Consider the following 19,032-nt stretch of genomic DNA (forward strand, 5'->3'; position numbering starts at 1 on the left):
AGTGCATTTCCAGGAAGAAATCAACCATTATATGATACCAACTATTCTTAAACATTCCCCTACACACATTCCTCTAGAGAAGAAACTGACAGATGGCATTATATTATAAAGCCAGCTCGTTGGTTTCAGCCGTGTCACGCTGACCAAGGTGCTGTTTAGGGCAGAGATTTCCGCTCTTTTCTGTCGAATTTCACTGTTCGCTCACCAGATAAGACACATTCCACAGTCAGTGTAAGGGGCTCCCAATCATGGTGATTCTCAAGGGAGGACAAAGGGAAGGGGAGGAAGAGATGCCATCCCCAAAAGGTAAATGGTAACTGGAATATAGGAGATTACATTCACATAAATTGAGGATAGAAAAAAAGATGTGATTGTGATATAGCTCCCAAAGATGGTCTTCCTTTCTCTAAACCAACTATTCTAAAACCTTAGCATAAGTCGAAATGTCACTGGATTTTTGCTTTGTTTTAACATACACAAGCAGGCAGAATACCCAGAATAATCAGATCTATCCCAAGCTGGAACTACTCACATATTTTCTCTCAAAAAGTGATAAATACATTTTCCAACAACATTTGATGTGTATGATCAGGCCGAAAATCCTACAGATGTATTGAAATGGTACCTTTTACTTAGCTGTCATTTCTGTTCAACAATCAAGGTCATTCTGGAGGACCACGAGCAATGACAATAACCATATATTCCACAGGAAGGGTAAGCTAGCATGACCACAATGCAGAGGCATTTTCAAGAAAACAATGAGGGGGGGCTGGGGTGGGGGAGGTGGGGTGAAGGGGGTGGGGGTGAGGGGGTGTTGTTTGTTCCTACCCAATGACACAGAGTGACCAGCCACGTCAAACCAACCTTCATTACTTCCACCTGCAGGTCTTCGTTGAGAGAAGGCGTCACTTTCACAGCGTTCAGGATCTGATTGAGCAGCTGCTTCTCGTCAGAGTCTGTTTCCATGGATACAAACCTCTCTTCTGATAGAAGCTTCTGTAAAGAGACACAAGGCAGTGATTGCAGATAGGCTTTCCCTGGCTGCCTTATTCGGTTGTACCTTAGTATGTATTGAGAATAATTTCTCTTAGGAGGCAAGTAGCTGGAGGCCATCAGCAAAGAACTCCTGTTATGTGTCATTAAAAAGAAAAACACATTGAACCTTTGGTAAACGGTTTTTGGCAAAGGTTTTTTTCTGTTAGTATATAATTCATTATAAATTTTATCAAGTAAAATTCTAATGTGGCGGCCATACATGTTATTTAGGTGGTGGTGGTGGCCTCTCATAACGGTCATGCTCACACATACCCTTTTGAAACATAGCTTTGTCACAGGAAAGGAGAAGTTTTATAGACCACAAGTTCCTTTCCTCAAATATTTACCTTTTTACTTCCTATTTTTGAACTGTCATTTACCCAGGAATTATTAAGGAATTCACAAATCTTAATGTATTTTCCTCAGAACATGAATCCCACAAAAACCTAAACAAGAAGACATTCACCTTCACGAGGTTTCCCAGGAGTCATTACACCTCACAGAATGGCCCTTTTCTATTTCAAGACAACTCTTGCTTTTCATAAAATTGTTAGATTGTAGCAAAACCCACCTGCTTACAACTTCTGCTCATCTTTCCCTGGAGCCACACGGATTAACCTTGTAAAATATTGGAAGTCAGCCATCAAGTCCATCTAAGTCTTTTCTTCCCCATACTAAACCTCCTCAGGTACTTTCAAATGTTCTCGGCTTGATATGGTTTCATAGATGCTCTCCTGCTTAACCTGTGGCCTCCAGAGTGAATGCAACACTTCAAGGGTGGTCCGACAGTAAGGGATAATGCAACCGCAAGAGTTCCCTAAGGTAAACTACGGACTGAGGGTGACTATGAGGTGTCTCTATAAGCTCATCTCTGGTAGAAAACAAAATAAAATGTACCATTCTTGTGAGTGATGTTGAATACAGGGAGGCTATGCATGTATAGGGGCAGGGGCATATGAGAAAGCTCTGCAGCTTCCTCTCAATTTATGTAAAATTAAAATTGCTCTAAAATAATAGTTTTTTAAAATAATAAAAAAATAAAAAGATGGCAAAGGGGGAAGATAGAAATGGGGTCTTTGGTGGCACCACTGAAGCTGCTGCATCAAACCTAAAACTGCCTACCGCTAGGATTCTAGTTATATAAGGTAATTAAATGTGTTTATTGCCTAAAAACAACAAAAGATTGTAATGCGTAACTTTAATCACCTTCTCAGATCAAATCAGCTTAGCTGTAAGTCATGACACATTCTGTGCTGACTCATCTTGAAGCCCCTCGATCTCATTCACAAAGGCAGCAATTAAGCTATTCTCCCCGATTCTGTCCTGAGGTAGTTGATTTCTGAGACTCCAGTGAAAGATTTTACATTAATCCCTGTTAAGTTTGTCCTTGGCCAATTCCATGTAGAGTCGTTGCCCTAAAGAACTTTTGGCTTCTGATTCATCCAGGGTAATGACTCCCTCTTTTAGCTGAATCATAGTGCAGATCTGGAGAAAAAAAGGGGCAAACCTTCTTCTTAGGACTCCTGCCATTTTGCCTATATTCTCTTAAAAGAGACTTTTCAGTATCGTGTAGTACATGCAGGGCAGCCTGAAGTTAAAGTTAATATATAAACTTTTCTCGAGTGATAAAGACTGGGAAGCCCTAAAAAAGTGCCTAAAGTTAATGGGAGGTAATAAGATGCTGGAAGACTTTTAAAAAGTAACTAAATGGAAAATCTATAAAATACTAGAGAAAAAGGAACATCAGTGACAGGTCAAAACAAATTCCCATTCAATTTAGGGTTGGCCCAATTACCTTGGAGAAAAGCAAAGAGCTTTTAATAACATTATTTATGATGCTTACTAATTTCTAATGCTATTACATATTAAAACATACATTATCTAATTCTAATCCACTGGAGAAAAAAGGGTCATGATTTTCTCATTTTTTCATGTGTTAACTCTGAAAATGTATCAGGGACTTCTCCTAGCTTAAAGAGCTAACAACGAAATTAGTGATGTGAAAAGACATCTTATAAATGCCTCCAATCCATGGCCATGCAGAATAAACCCCCACAGGCTTGAACTTCACAGCGCTTGTCACTTAGAAACCAAACCACTTCAAAAGTTAATGTATTTATAGAGCCACCTTCTTTGCACTGCTGGAATGAGACCTACTATGTATGGTGTAAAACACAAATGAACAAATGCTCAGAGAAGGAAATGTGTTCAAGCAATCTATTCTTTTTAGACCAAATCTTGCTGTGGATACAAAACACATTAATCCATTTGCCAACCTAACTGTACAAGAGAAAACAAAACAAAATCTTTCAAGTTTACCATTAATTTTTCTTACACAGAACCACAGATGTTGAGTGTATACAATATTTGCATTGGTATAGAACTTGAAATATTTTTCTTGGGATTCCTTATTCTCCTAAAAGGTGGACGTCACAAAAAAATATTTTATTTCTGTGTAGGCTTAGCTGGGTCCCCACGAATTGGGGTGTGACGATAAAGGCACAACAAGATAACGCTGTGCACAGAGAAATGTAGGTTAATATACGAAAATCCTGTTATCCCCTATGGTTATTACTTTGTTCAATCAAATTTCTGTCTAGGTCTTTAAATAGTTAGTATTTAAGATGTTAACTATTTGTTCTTTCCATGCCAAAGGGGCTTGTCAATTTCTGTCACCCCCCATTACAGTCAGTGAGAGCCATACCTGTATCCCTGCCAAGGCATGTTGAGCCAGCTTCACATTCTTGGATTCTAATGCCAACTGGAGAGGCAGCAGGCATTTCTCCCTGGCAAACACAGAAATAAGGACAACATGTGAGCTCAGTAAAGTTGGCAGTCAAGTGATACAAGTCTTATGTACACCCACCCCCGAAATGCTGCACACACATATACAAAAACCATAACCAATCATGAAAATGCACGTCCTTATATAAAAAACAAAAAACAAAAAACAAAAACAGCAAAAAAGCTGTGTAGAAATGACAGCACAGCAGCAACTTGCCTTCTTAGTTGGTTTCAGAAAGAGCGAACACAAGGACTCTCAAAACAATTGTTTTGATGCTCTCATTATTAAAAGGTAGGACCTTTACCAGTCCATGAACATGCATTGTTCTTTCCCAAACTAACAGAACTGCTTGTACTCAGTGCACCTGGGGTGAACAACTCTAAGAAGCACTGTTTAGACAGATTTCTATGCCTTGCTCATCCCTCTCTCTCACATAGGAAATGACTGCATCACTACCACCTTGCCTCGTTGATATAAATGGAAATTCTATTAACTTGTCAGTTTCTTCTCAACTCAAAGTGTTTAATAATCACTTATAATTTTTACTCTTTAGTTTCCAGTAAGAGGTATATCTACATTTTTTGATGAGTTCTTATTAAGCACATTTCCAAGATAGAAATACAAATGAATCATCAATAGCTTTGGCCAATGAGAATAAGTGTCCGATGTCACAGAACAAAGAAAATACATGGTGAGCTACTTAAATATTTTAAAGCTTAAGAAAAACAACTGGCACTAAAACATGTTAGGAATAAACCAAAAGGGCTACAAAGAGAAGCATATTTATTAGAAGCATTCACTCTAAATAATTAAACAAGAGACCGAGAATTTTAATCAACCCATTATTTCCCCATAGAGTTACAATGGCACAACAAATAAAATGTTACTCAATTCCAACCAGGTTTGTCCACCTCCACTTAAACCAGAGCAGCTGCGTTTTTATCTGTTTTATATTTCACTGACTTTTGAGAGCGTGAAAGACACAGGCAAAGACTACAGGATTTCATCTTTGGAGAAATAAGGGTCATGACTGTAGAACACAATGAAACAGAAGTTAATTACAGCTGATTCTTTCCTGTCTACCCTGAAGCTCTGCTGTTTTTTCATGGTATCCTCCATCGGCAGCTCTGTGACAGAAGAAATGAGAGTCACAGGCACTCCTTCATGCCTGCCACAAAGATAGAACGAAAACACTTTCCTAATCCTTTTCACCTCCCTTCCCTAGCCTGATGTTACAATACTCACTTTTGCATGACAATTGATTAACTACAGTCATTTTTTCATTAGATACATCCTTTGACAGATGGATTAATTACCCAACTGTGTTACTTCCATTTGGGTGGCTATAATTTTGTCGCTGTTACTGTTATCATCAGTTACAAGGCAAACACTGCAGTCAATTAAAGCAGTAATAGCTGATTTTTTCAATTTTGTTTCTTTTGTTTAATCATAACCAGTTTATAAGCTTGGGAAAATTAACTGGAAAGGTGAAGTCAAGTGAGAAATAGAAATAATGGGCAGATGGAGTATTAACCAAAGAACCATAGAACTTCATCTGTAAACCCTTGAAACTGTCAAATTTTCAATGGATGAATTCACTGTAAAACAACTTTCATTTCTAATTTAGAGTCAGATTTACCAGTGGGGAAGGTGGAGGTCCAAAGCTCTCATAGTCTCATAGCCAGGAGCAAAAAGTCTCCGTTGAGTGGCTATGTGCTGAAAATGCACAAATATTACCTATTACTCACCAAGGACACCAAAAAGAGTGAATACCATGTTTAGTGGCAACAAGGGCACTCCTGGAAATGCTGGACCTGGTGACCCTTGGGAAGCAGCATTATGTCTGCATATAAATAAGTACATACTCATATTACTCATCTGTAGTATTAGTCCTTCAAATCCTCATTCCACCCTCTCACACGATTTATACTGCAGACCTGAATCAGGTTGTGGACAAAAAGTATGTCAACTCTTAATATATATTATCTGCCATACAATAACTCTACAGGATTTGTGGATAAATGCCAGGACTGCTAGGCTGCACCACGATTCCAGGGGACATCACTGCATGGCTTCCTTTGCCAGTCATGGTCACCAGGCAGGACTGGAAGATATAACTGATTCAGCTAGGTTTTGGCTGAATTGAAAGATATCGGTATTTAATGGAAAGAACAGAGACTGTGGAGTCGTACAGACCTGGATTCAAACCCTAACCATTTATAAGTTGTACAATCTCAGTCAAGAAGCTTAACTCTGTTGGGTCTTAGCTTCTCAATCCATAAAAGGGGCATCTGAAGATGAATCCTATAGAGTTATAGTAAGGAGTACAGATAATATATATCGGGTTGGCATACTTTTTCCATTAAGAGGCAGATGATATTTTAACCTTTATAGACTACATTCTCTGTTCTAACTATTTCACTCAGCCATAGCACAAAAACAGTCATAGAAGATATATAAATCAATGAGCATGGCTATGTTCCAATAAAACTTTATTTACAAAAACAGGCAACGAACCAGATTTGGCTTACTGGCTGTAGTTTGTCCAGCCCTGATACAGTCAAAAGTCCACAGATTATGATTTTCAGTATGGGATAAACAGATCTAATCTTGTCAATAGTATCCAGAAAGATTTTGCACAGGGCATGGGGCTAACTGTCCTGGGAGGGTTGTCTTAGCAAAACTAATTATAGCACCAAGATCGCTCTCAGAAAATAAGTGCTTTGAGAAAGTAGATGGAGAGATTTCATCTGGCACTAAACCAAGGTACTCCATCCATCCAACCAGCCATTCGACCAACATTTGAGTGTCTACTGCATGCAAGGCACCATGCTGGGTGCTCAGGGAGATCTGGAATAAGACAGAACAAATACTTGATTTCATTTTATTCATGAGATGAAAGAGTGGAAAAAGAAAAGTTAACATTTACTATTTCCCTATTTAGTCTACCTGTCACGACAACCTTAAAATAGATATCCTTACCCTTGTTTTACAGTTGAGAAAATGGGGGTTCAGAAAGGTTTCATAGCCTTCCTAAGGCCACAGCTAAAAATTGTTGGCGAACACTCAAACCCAAGTCCATCTGATTCCCAGGATCAAATTCCTTCCAACACTCTTTGGTCTCAAAGGATCAGAGCAAAACTAGATCTGTTTCGTAATCTTTTTTAGATCATGAACCCAAAAAAATCTAGCAAAAGGCCCTTTTCCTAGAAAATAATTTCAGGGGAATCAGAGGACCCTGTCAAACCCAACTCCACATAGATCCCAAGTTAAGAGCCCCTACCCAACATGGCAGAAACTTCAGTGTCTGCCTCAGAGAAAGCCATGTTCCCTGGCTAGGTTTAAGGTTCCACCAGGACAGGTGGTAGCTTCATGTGTGTGTGCATGCGTGTGTGTGGAAGGGAAGTGAGGGAGCTGACTAACTCTCCTCTCTGGGTCCAAGGTCTCTCATCCCCATAGACCCAGCAGTCCCAGATGAGCATCACAAGCCTCAGATCCTGACTTTGACAGGAAAGGAACACATGCAGGAAATGAATGAAGCTCACAGGGCACGACTCATTTCATTGCTTGCTCTGCAATATCATAAAAACCCTGCTGCCTAATTTTTTAAAAGCAGTTTTAATGGAAGAGTATAACAGGGCCTGATAACTGGGTCTCAAGAAAAAAATTATAATGAAGATGCAACATGGCACACACTCAGTCCCCTTTGCACATACTGTATTAGAATAAATCATATTTTGATCTTTCTAGATACTGCCTCATTGGGAAGAGGGCATACCAAAAACTAATATTCAATTGCATTAAGTGATTATTTTTTATGCACAGACATGTGCAAATTCATCCCTGCCTAATTAATTAAAAGCAGTGGCCCCAGGTTTCATGTCCTGACATGCCATTATTTCTTAAAGCAGAATAATTAGCAGTGCTGCATATGCATGAAGAAGACATCGTCCTGCGACATTGTATTTGGTCATGTCAAGGAGACTGTGCCTACTTCTTTAACTGCACTTCACAGTTTACAGATAAGCTTTATTGGGCTCAAGGATAACAACAAAAGGAAATTAGAATAAGTGAATGGGGAAAAATTAGGATTTACCAAAAATTATCTTTCAGTATGAACACAAACATGAAATTCAAGTAAAACCAAATATATTCCTGAATGTTAGGCTGATTCCTTTGATGCAGCACACGAAAAGGCACACAAAGACACCTCAGATTTCTAAGGTCTGATTACACTCTCCAATTCTAGGATTCTATGATCTAAGACATTTATTCAATAACTGTCTGGATTCCTTCACCTATAATCATGGCTCTAGTTGAAAATCAGTGGGTTCTATGTGCAAAGTACCATGCTACATGCGTTTGTATTTACCATTTAACTTTTGAAAGTAAAGAGTTAATTGTCAACAAAACTAAGAGATTAGATAACCTGTCCAAGGTCACATGTTTGTAAATGACAGAGCTGTGCTTTAAACTGAGACCATCTCTCTTCACAGCCCACATGCTCAGGCTTGTACCACAATGTCTATACGAGCAGACACCTCCCACTGACTGTGGCCCACGGCACCCTGCTTTAAATGGGAATCCAAATGTCCACATGGTTAAATGAGTGGGGACAAGTATCAAACAAGTATATAAATTACCTTCTTGTGAGTGGGCCTTCATGAAGCACTGCATTACATTTGACAGCTGGTACATAGTTGTGAGGACGTACAGGCATTTTGGATGGGTGGTAAAATGTGACTTTGGGGCCAGCTGCTGGGTTCAAGCTACAACCATCTCATTTCCTAGTAGTCACAATCTTTCCTAATTTGAGTACAGAAGGTTTTTCACCTTCTTGTTGTGATACTCGGGATGTTATTATGCATGTTTATAAATACTGATGCTTTAATCAGTTTGTATCAACATTGATGGATTTTCATTGACTAAGCTCTCCCTGAGCCAATTCTATTGAGCCAATTGGAACTAAATTGGTTCCTTAATTGATTTTTCTCTGCGGTACAGTTAAAATGTTTCCATTTTATTTCTATTTTCATTTCTATTTTAATGAAATTGTTTTTATTGGTATAAACCCTTTTCTTTTATATTTCATAGTAAAGATTAGATTCATCCTTCAGGAACTATTTTAGGCCCTAGAGATACAAATGTGAACAACATAAAATCCCTTCCTCCTACAGGCCTTCAAGATTTCGTAGCAAGTCTATTGCAATTAAGTTGAGCAAATGAAACTGCCATCTTTGTAGATTGGTTACGTATCGGCAATTTTATGATTCAATCCATTAAAAAGAACCCTAAATAATATAATGTGGTTATGCTCCTATTTCTCTCAGGATATAAAATTATATTGTCTATCATTTTACTATGAAAGGCATAGGTGTACATAAAAAAACAAAGCCAAAAAGTACAAAGGGATCTATAGCGATGAAAATCAATTAGGGTACTACCTAAGAAAGAGCTGGGCTGAGTTGATGATGGGTATTTCCAGACAGTGGCAAGGGAGATTTTTTAATTTCTTTTTTTATACTTTCTATTTGTATCAGTTTTTATATAATAACTCTAGAGAATACTAGCATAGTCTGAAAATATACTTTAAAGCTACAATACCATTGGCTCCTCACAAAAATGGCCAATCGTGTTTCCTTCTCCTACTTAGCTCAAAAAGGTGAATGAATCTGCATATATGCAAAATATTAAATATGAAACTCATTCTCTTCCATTGCTGTCTGGTCCTTAAATTGACAATGTATGTATTCTTTATAGCTATTATACCCACTATTCTTGTCCATAAAGATAACCTTCAATTACATTTTGGACCTTGCTATGCTGATAGATTTATTTTTATAATGAAAGGGCAACTGCAGGCAATTAAGTAGGCTTAGCAAATCATCTGAAAAACTTTAAATACTATTTAGATTTTATCTTTGCTATTTGATATGCCTAATTTTAAAAATAAGCTACAAAAGAATAGAAAACAACATAAATACAAAGATATTTTGTTACATTATCATAGAATGGTTTTTTATTTTAAAGTTTTCAGCTAAAATTTTTGCAATATTTAAAAAATTCAAATCATTACCCGTCAAGAAAACAATTTATAAGGGAGAGTAAATTTTTGTTCATTTTGAAAAAATTTTTCCAAAAATTTTTGGGAATTTTCCAAACTTTTTTTTCCAATAAAAAAAGTTTTATTGAGATATAATTGACATATAACATTGCATAAGTTTATGGTATACAACATAATGATTTTAATACATGTATATATTGCAAAATGATTACCACAATAAGCTTAGTTAATATCTCACATAATTAACTATGTTTTCCTTGTGTTGAGAACTTTTAAGATCAATTCCCTTAACAAATTCCAAACACACAAGATAGTATTGTTAACTACAGTATCATCCTGCTATATATTATATACCCAGAACTTATTTATCTTCAAAAAAAATTGAAGATGGATTACAGCTTGGCATTTTCACCTGAAATCTAGGATTACCAATATTAATACTTCTGCCATAAGATATAAATTCTATAATCAGGGAGAAAACATTATAGTTATTTTTTATTTCTAGAGGAAAAAAAGATACATAAAATCTATAATAATTGTAAGATAGGTTGTTCTGAAATTCTTTTTTTTTTTTTCCTGCAATTACTGAGTATTATGTTCAGGGCACTGTACTTGGCACTGAATATTAAAAAGAGGAACACAGACATTATTACATTATTCCTACCTAAGGCAGAGGGGCAAGTATAAATTCACCTTCTGATAATCAAAAATGTAAGAAAATGCCTGGGAAGTACTGACATTAAGGCCATCTGAAGGCTGACTGAACCTATAAAAATGAACAAGTCCACTGAAAAAGAGACCAAAGCAAACAGCCTTCTCATTCCATTGGACATAATACTTTGTGTCAGACACAGCATATTGGCCTTTTTCTGTGGGTCAAGCATTTTGTCACTTTCAACTAAAGGATTCCTAACTTATAAAAGGGAGAGTCACAGGAAGTCACAGAAGTGCCATTTCTTAAAGCCTTCACTATACCACACACCAGGCTAAAGGCTTCTACACACGATCTCATTCGGTCTTCACCCCAAACCAATGAGGGGGGATGAACATTACTGACATTTACTGGTGATGGAAGTGAGGGGAAGAGGGGGAAAGAGGAAAATTTACTCCTGGACAAGAGGGGAAGCAGCAACTGGATCACTGAACTCAGGCTCCTTGGCAGCATGCGACCTTAATAGTTACCATTTGTCACTCTCAAACCATGTTCCAAGAACTGGGTGAAGCATTTAAGCTTGTGAAGAACCTTTCATAGAGAAACTTCTTTCTTTCTGACCATTGTCAATCCACCCTTACATTTCCTCACATTATCTCCACGTCAATCATTTACACATTGGCTTTCACATTTTTCCAATGGGAAACACTATAAACCTCTCCTCACCTCCAACAACACACTTAATTTCTCATATAACCACTTCCTGTGGCACCATAGAAATTTTGCTCTTTAAGACATTCATAAAAACAAACAAACAAAACAATTTGTCAATAATGGTATCAAGAGCTTAAAAACATTAATGTGCTTTGACCTAGGATTTTCTATTCTATGAGCCTTTTCTAAAGAAACCATTATAGATATAGCAAAGTTTTAGATGCAAAGATTTTTTTTCTACTGTCGTTTTATATATAATGTAAATAAGGCTAGATCACGGTACATCTATAGAATGGAATAATATACAATAATTAAAAATATCCTAAGAAGTTTACATTAACACAAAATCTTTGATGCTTTGAAAATCTTATGCCAAAGTATTTTTCTTAACATGAGAATACAACATAGAATACATATCATACTATCCATGGTCCCGCCCTTGAATAAAAAATAACATATATGTACAGAGTAAGAGGAGGAGGGAGAGACTGAGAAGAAATTCTTCAAAACACCTCCAGAATGTGCTCTGCCTTTTGGGAATATGGATGATTTTGGATTTATTATTGTGTTTCTACATTTAAAATTTTCTTCCAGAATAAAATATATTACCTTTAGAAACAGAGAAAAAGTGAAGTTAGCCCTGTCCTGCATTCGCAGAATCACGCTCTCTCCCTTTGCTTCAAAGCTTTTGGCCTGGAACCCTGAACAGCCATATTTCAGGTAATGGACCTCCATCTAGTCCTTCCTGAACTGTGTTAATTTCATCTCTTCTAACAAGTCACCACCCTTCCCACTTTATCAAAAACTGGGCCATATTCCCCAAATAATTCTTTTTTCCTTTTCAAGACATTTCCTTACCATCTTTCAAATACTTACTGAATTCTTTCTGCTCCTGAAAGCCTTTTTGACTGAAAATAAGCTTGCTTTCGACCCTAAAATATAATTACCTTATTTATATATACAATCTAAAATCTGCATGCTTAATTCAAATTTGCTTCTTCCTGTGATATGTTTTCCTACAATCAAGCTTTGGTCTTAGAGTGTGAATATACCAACAGTATGAAACATGCCTGTGGGAATTGTTCAGCCCTACCTTAGAACTGCATGCATTTTGCTACTTAATGATTTTTTTTCCACAATGAAAATGCTCCATCTGGCAATCTAGAGTTAGGACTCTGCCCTGAATCTCTGCCATGGAGAGGCAAGTAGAAATACCACCACAACAAAAAAGATTTCTAACTCAAATACTCAAATCTTAAGGAAGAAGAGAAAATTAACTAGATAACACCATAATATTTTTCATGTGCTGAGAACTTTATGCAAATATGTACCTACCTCTTAAAAAGTAGCAACTTTATGGCATAAATATCTTTCAGGAAAATCTATGTAACCAAAGACAAGTAACTTAAATAGCAACACTAGACACTGAGAAAAAAAACTGTGATGTTTTTATGCTATATTCAGAACTCATTAGCTTATTAAAGCTCAAAAATAATACATGTATACATTTATCATAATGATTGCTCACCAGCTAAATGCCATGATAGCTAAATGATAGGACTAAATGTAAAGTAAAATTTTTCTATGAAACAGAAATTTCTAATTATGATGTCAAAATGCCTTATAAAAAGCAATCCATTAGCAGATCAATACAACTGTTGGAACTAAAATTTATATTCCTAAATGCCTAATAATCCATTTGGGAGCAGTACATAAGATTTTTAGTATTAATAAGATCTTTAATTTTTAAAAATATTTATCTAGCCTACTGTGTGTCCAGTCTCTATATGAAATAGGCATGTGATGATGAATAAGACACACAGTTGCTGTCCACATGAACCCCAGAGTCTAAGGGAGGTAATAGATGAGGGATAATATATAAACATACATACAAAGTAATATGCACTTGTATAAGGCACACACAACCAACGACAAAAATACAACGGGGGTAGGAGAGATCCTGCTTAGAAAAATACAAGTGCTTTCATAGACAAGGTGATATTCCTTTGGCCTTAAAATGGACAGGACAGTATGGGGCTGGGTCAACCAAGTGAAAAAGGAAAAGACATACCTAGCTGAGGTTGTAAGTGAAAAGGTACAGAATGAGTTCGTGGAACAGCCAAAATATCATTGTGACCCAATAAGCCATGGTGGAAAGACTCATGAGAAATAAGTTTGACAAGGTAGATTTAAAATAAGTTTAGAAGGGTCTTGCATGCATGCCAAAGAGACTGGCCTTCAGTTATCTGAAAATAAGGGGCTAATGGACGATTTATAATCAAGGGGATAATGTGATATCAGACATTTTCTACAAAACAATTCTGGCTACAATGTAAAGAATGGATAAAGAGTAGAATATACGGGAAAAAATGTTGGTGTCACACTAATCTGGGTCAAATTCGGGCTCTGCCAATTTCAACCTGTGCACTAAATATTTAAGCTCTTCAACTCTCACTTTTATTCACCTAAAAATATGGAACTAATATTAGCTGTCTTGAGAAATATTACAATGATTAAATAACAAAGCACATTAGAAAAGTTTCTAATTAATTGCCAAGGGCCACCCTACCATTTACAGCCCTCCGAAAGGCCCCTGACCCAACATCTTTCTCTTCCCATTCCTGGCTCTGTCCTGCCCCATTAGAGATCTCATGGGCACAAGTATGTATACCCTAGCCTGTGGGCTACTCTCAGACCACAGCCCATGCAAATAGCTGCCCTATGGCCTGGCCTGGGGCCTAGAGATGCACACACTTGTGGCACCATCTGCCTTCTGAAAGATAGGCAACACGCAGTCTCTGGAAGGAGGCTCAGATAATCTAAGTAGGGAATTCTGAGGTCTCCAGTAGCCAGAGCATGAGCCAAAGGTGTTCATTGGGCTCTGGGTGGGAATAATCTTTCAGCTCTGAGGAAGACAAGAATGAGGCCTCTATAACATGGGCACAGGGTAGGGTCCCACCTTGCCCAGAATTCAGGGTGGTATGATAGTGCCTAGCATGTTGTGCACATTCAACAAATGACTGCTGTCATGGTACTTTTCTTACTGTCTTGTTATAATAGTTTTGTTGTTGTCATCATTATTTACTGGCAGCAGGAAAGCCTGAAGGAAGGAATTACACTCTGCTATAAGGACCTAGTGCTGAAAGAACTGCATTCAGGAATGGAAAGAAGGAAACCAAACTAGAGGTAGCATGAAAGTGGAATAGGAGGACCTACTGGAAGTGGGAAGGATAATAACCACATTTTTATATGTTTTGGCATCCAAGTACTACTAACAGGCAGAAAGTTAGATGTACTGGTATGAAGCTCAGAAAACATTTAGACATTATCCATCCAGAAGTGATAGCTAAAGCCTTGGAAATAGATAAAATTCCAAGGAAAAGTACATGTGCAAAGAAGAAGGACAGAGCTTAGAAAAATCCCTCCAGCCAGTAAGTGGAGGGAAGAAAGGATACCAGCAAAGGAAAAGTCACGGGAAGCTGTGATGCTCAGGAAGACAGCAGAAGGAATGTTGTCCTTCAAAGACACATCCATTCATGAAAAGTAGTGACCAGTCTTTGAGCGCCCACAGTGTGCCAGGCATTAGAGCTTGGCATACATACATAATCATTTAATCAGTACTTACAACACCATGTAATACGTAATTCTTTCTATGTCATCAATGAGCTAACAGGCTAACAGACAACGAGTGATTTGTCCCATGTCATCTAACTACCATAAAGCATTAGATCCTGTTAGAAGCTTAACTCTACTGTTAAAACTTAGGAAAAACTAGGCACACTTGGGTCACTGCTCTAGAGGAGTAAGTAAAGAAAGGAAGAGAAGTGATGAGCCCATCCGTCACAAGAGGCTGTAAGCTAGGAACTATCTCATTAAATCCTCTCAAGAACTGGGCAGTGGGCGTTATCATATCCATTTTACAGTACAAGAGGCTCCCAGAGTTATGTACCCATGGATGGAGCTAGTGAATCAATGGGTTCAGATTCAAATGTAAGGACTATGTGACACAAAAGCCTACAGTCTTTCCATAGCAAAATGTTACCTCTCCCACACAAGAAGCTAAAAGGGGAAGAGGGAAACATCTATAACATGGAGATAAGCACAGGGATCCCTGGAAACTAACCAAAGTAATACAAAAATTTTAACCTTTCAGCTGTTCTCCCCCAAAACAACCCATGAAAACCAGTGGAAAAATCTCCACTTTCCTCAGGACAAGTATAATTGACATCTGCTTCTGTCTAAATAGCAAACTCAGATATAAAGATGTGCATGCCCACAGCTCCTGGGAAGTAAAAAAACCTATGTCCTTCACTCTTTTATTGGCTTTTTATCTACAAAGTAAAATGTCAAGCATTAAATTGTCAAATTTAGCCCAAGATATAAAAGCTAAGCATCAGGGTAGTTTAACTAAATGAAAAAGCCAAGAACAGTACTTTAAAGCTTAATCCTCAGTGCCAAGATAGACTGGAGCGTTCAAGGCTAACAATTGTCCATCAAACATATGCTCAGTGCTTTAAGCCTCACGTCCTCTTTATTTAAACATCCAGCTATCTTTACAAATGCCACCCTCCTTCACGCATCTGCTTGAATCTAGCAGCATTCCTAGCACCTCTCCAGGCAGGGTTAGTGCCCCCCCTACCCCGATGACACGGCTCACAGTGCCTGGTTATACAGATGGTTAGGAATATGGTTAAATAACTGTGAAGGGAAATTTATTACCCTCCTTGGCTCCCAATCAACTGATAATGAATGTCCTTGTGAAATCCTCTACTAAACAAGCAAACTACCTTACTAATATCACAATGACATACTAAATTTAAAAATCGAGACCCTACCTTCAAAGAGGAGATCTCCAAGATTTTATGCCAATTTCTGACCAATTGGTAGAATCATAACTTTAATGAGGAAAAATTAACATGACTTTTTTCCCTATGGTACATCTATTTCATGGAATTTTAATGGCCCTTAAAATGTTTTTAAAGAACTCTTGATGGCATTGAAAAATTTTTTTTGATATCATTCTAAGTGAAAGTAACATGTTACAAAATATTACATACCATGTGACCTAATTTTCATTATATACACTCAGAAAAAAAATAAACCAGATATTAAGATTTATTATCTCCAGGTGATCTGACTTTTATAGCCAACTATCAAGAGTTAGAGAGTTCAGACTTTACCATGATCACTGGGCACATCATAGCCTCCTTAGGCCCCAATCTCCTCATCTATAAAGTAGGGATGTAATGAAACCTGCCACATAGTTCAAGTAACATGGCAGTGTGTATCAATCATTTTATTTTCTAGGCTTTTAAATTTTCTATAGAAAGAACATATTTCATAACGTAAAAATATTTTCCGTAAGTTTATCATTTGTGTATTCTCTTTCTAAATAATTTAAAACAAGTGTATTTCATATCATAATGCCAAAATTATACTTTTTAGACTCCTATCCTGCACCACTCACAAAAATTAACTTGAAATGTATTCAAGACTTAAATTAAGACCTGAAAATATAAAACTTCTAGAAGAAAACAGGGGAAAAGCTCCTCGACATTGGCTTTGGCAATGATTTTTTGGATATGACAACAAAGCACAGACAACAAAAGGAAAAATAAACAAGTGAGACTATATAAAACTAAAAACGTTCTTCACAGCAAAGAAAATAATCAACTAAATAGAAAGGCAATCTATAGAATGGGAGAAATTATTTGTAAACCACATATCTGATAGGAGTTAATATCTAAAATATATGAAAAACATAAAACCCAATAGCAAAAAACCCCCAAATAATCCAATTAAAAAATAGGCTAAGAATCTGAATAGTTATTTTTCCAAAGAAGACATACAAATGTCCAACAGGTACATAAAAAGATGTTCAACATCACTAGTCATCAGGAAAATGCAAATCAAAAACTACAATGAGATAATACCTCACACCTGTTTGACTAGCCATTACTGAAACACAAGAGATAAGTTTTGGCAAGGGAATGGACAAAAGGGAACCTTTATGCACTGTTAGTGGCAATGGAAATTGGTGTAGCCATTAAAGAAAACATGATAGAGATTTCTCAAAAAATTAAATATAGAAATCCCATTGTGTGGGTATATACACAAAGGAAACATAATCAGTATCTCAAAGAGAGAGCTGCATCCCCATATTCATTGCCACATTATTCACAATAGCCAAGACATGGAAACAACCTTTGTCCATCAACAGATGAATGGATAAAAATGTGACTCACACAACGGAATATTATGCAGCAATAGGCAAACACAATGGAATATTATTCAGCCATAAAATAAGAAGGAAATTCTGCCATTTACGACAACATGAATGAACCCAGAGGACATTGTGCTAAATGAAGCAAGCCAGAGGCAGAAAGACAAATACTGCCTGACCTTACTTATATGTGGAATCTAAAAAAGTCAAAATCATAGAAAGAAAGAGTAGAATTATGGCTCTAAAAGCTGGAGGATAGGGGAACAGGGAGATGTTGGTCTAAAGATACAAATTTTTCACTTAGAAGATCAATAAGTTCTGGGGATCTAATGGACAGCATGGTAACAATAGTTAATAACACTGTATTATATAGTTAAAATTTGCTAAGAATGGATCTTCAGTGTTCTCATCACACACACACACAATATTATAACTGTGAGGTGATGGATTTGTTAGTTTGATTGTGGTAATCATTTCACAATGTATACATGTATCAAATCATCACATTGTAAACCTTAAATATGTATAATTTTATATGCCAATTACACCTCAATAAAGCTGGGAGGAAAAATGACACCTTTTTATACTTTGAAGTTACAGCCTGTCCTGTCTTAAGAGCTCTGCAGTTCTTTTTTCATAGACATCAAAAATCACTTTCAGCCATCCATGTAAGGAGATCACCCTCCTTAAGCAATTCATTTTGGCAATAAGCATCAGAAAGAGAACAAGGATATAAAATTTTATTTTCCCACAAACAGTAACTTTTCCCAGCAGTAATATGTTTGTAGTGTTTCAATGACTAAATATCCCAATAGATTCTACACTCCAAGCACTTTTTAAAAATAGGCCTTGGGTAAAAGCCAAAAAGGTTGGTTTGGTTCCTTATTTGATGTCTGCTTTAAACACATTATAAACTCTGTATTTTTCTCTGCCAGCCTGAAGAGCCAGCTGAATAAGATCTACATTAATCTGCTACTCGGTAGCCTCAGGTCTGGCACTATCTGCGGTGAAGATAAGACTTTCTCAGGATAAACTGAATTTTAAAGGTCAAGTTTGTGATTGGGCACTAGTCACCCTTTAGTCTGGTTTAAAATGCCTTAGAACGCAGTCACCCTGAAGGCAGTTTTATCTATAACAACACATTAGCCACAGGCTGCTTTATTCCACTCAAGGTAATATCAAATCTATTACACAACCGCATGACCTTCCTAAATGAAACATAGACTGGAAAAAAAAACACAAATAAACCTAGTATTTTTTTTTTTTTTTTATGCACTGAAGAGAAAAATCAGTAGCAGACTGTTCTCTTAGTGGAATGATTAAAGACTGAAAAACCCAGGCAGTCAAAGCTGCTTGACAACAATCCAGGCAAGGGTATGAAAATGGGACAGCAAAGGACAGAGCTCTCTAAACCAGGAGGGCTGTCGCGATCTTCCTTCTCGTGGGGGTTAACATAACACAGCCTGACATTGTTCTCTGCATTCACATCCATCCGAGACACAAAGAGCAAGTGCAACACAGCCATCTTGCAACAGGCTTGGCTGTAAATGCCCTACATC

The 19,032-nt window shown here is 37.1% G+C and overlaps 1 protein-coding gene across 1 annotated transcript in view; it reads right to left on the bottom strand.

Moving 5' to 3' along the window:
• Positions 1-19,032, bottom strand: part of LOC120615822 (brefeldin A-inhibited guanine nucleotide-exchange protein 3-like) — a 72,639-nt gene that overhangs the window by 32,598 nt on the left and 21,009 nt on the right. Inside the window, exons 4-5 of the mRNA XM_039879070.1 lie at positions 3,740-3,821; positions 865-996 (exon numbers count right to left, since the gene is read on the bottom strand). Of these exons, the coding sequence (XP_039735004.1) occupies positions 865-996; positions 3,740-3,821 (214 nt within the window). The remainder of the gene's footprint in view (positions 1-864; positions 997-3,739; positions 3,822-19,032) is intronic.

The sequence above is a fragment of the Pteropus medius genome, unplaced genomic scaffold (assembly GCF_902729225.1).
Source record: "Pteropus medius unplaced genomic scaffold, Ma_sr-lr_union100, whole genome shotgun sequence".
NCBI classification, from domain to species: Eukaryota; Metazoa; Chordata; class Mammalia; order Chiroptera; family Pteropodidae; genus Pteropus; species Pteropus medius.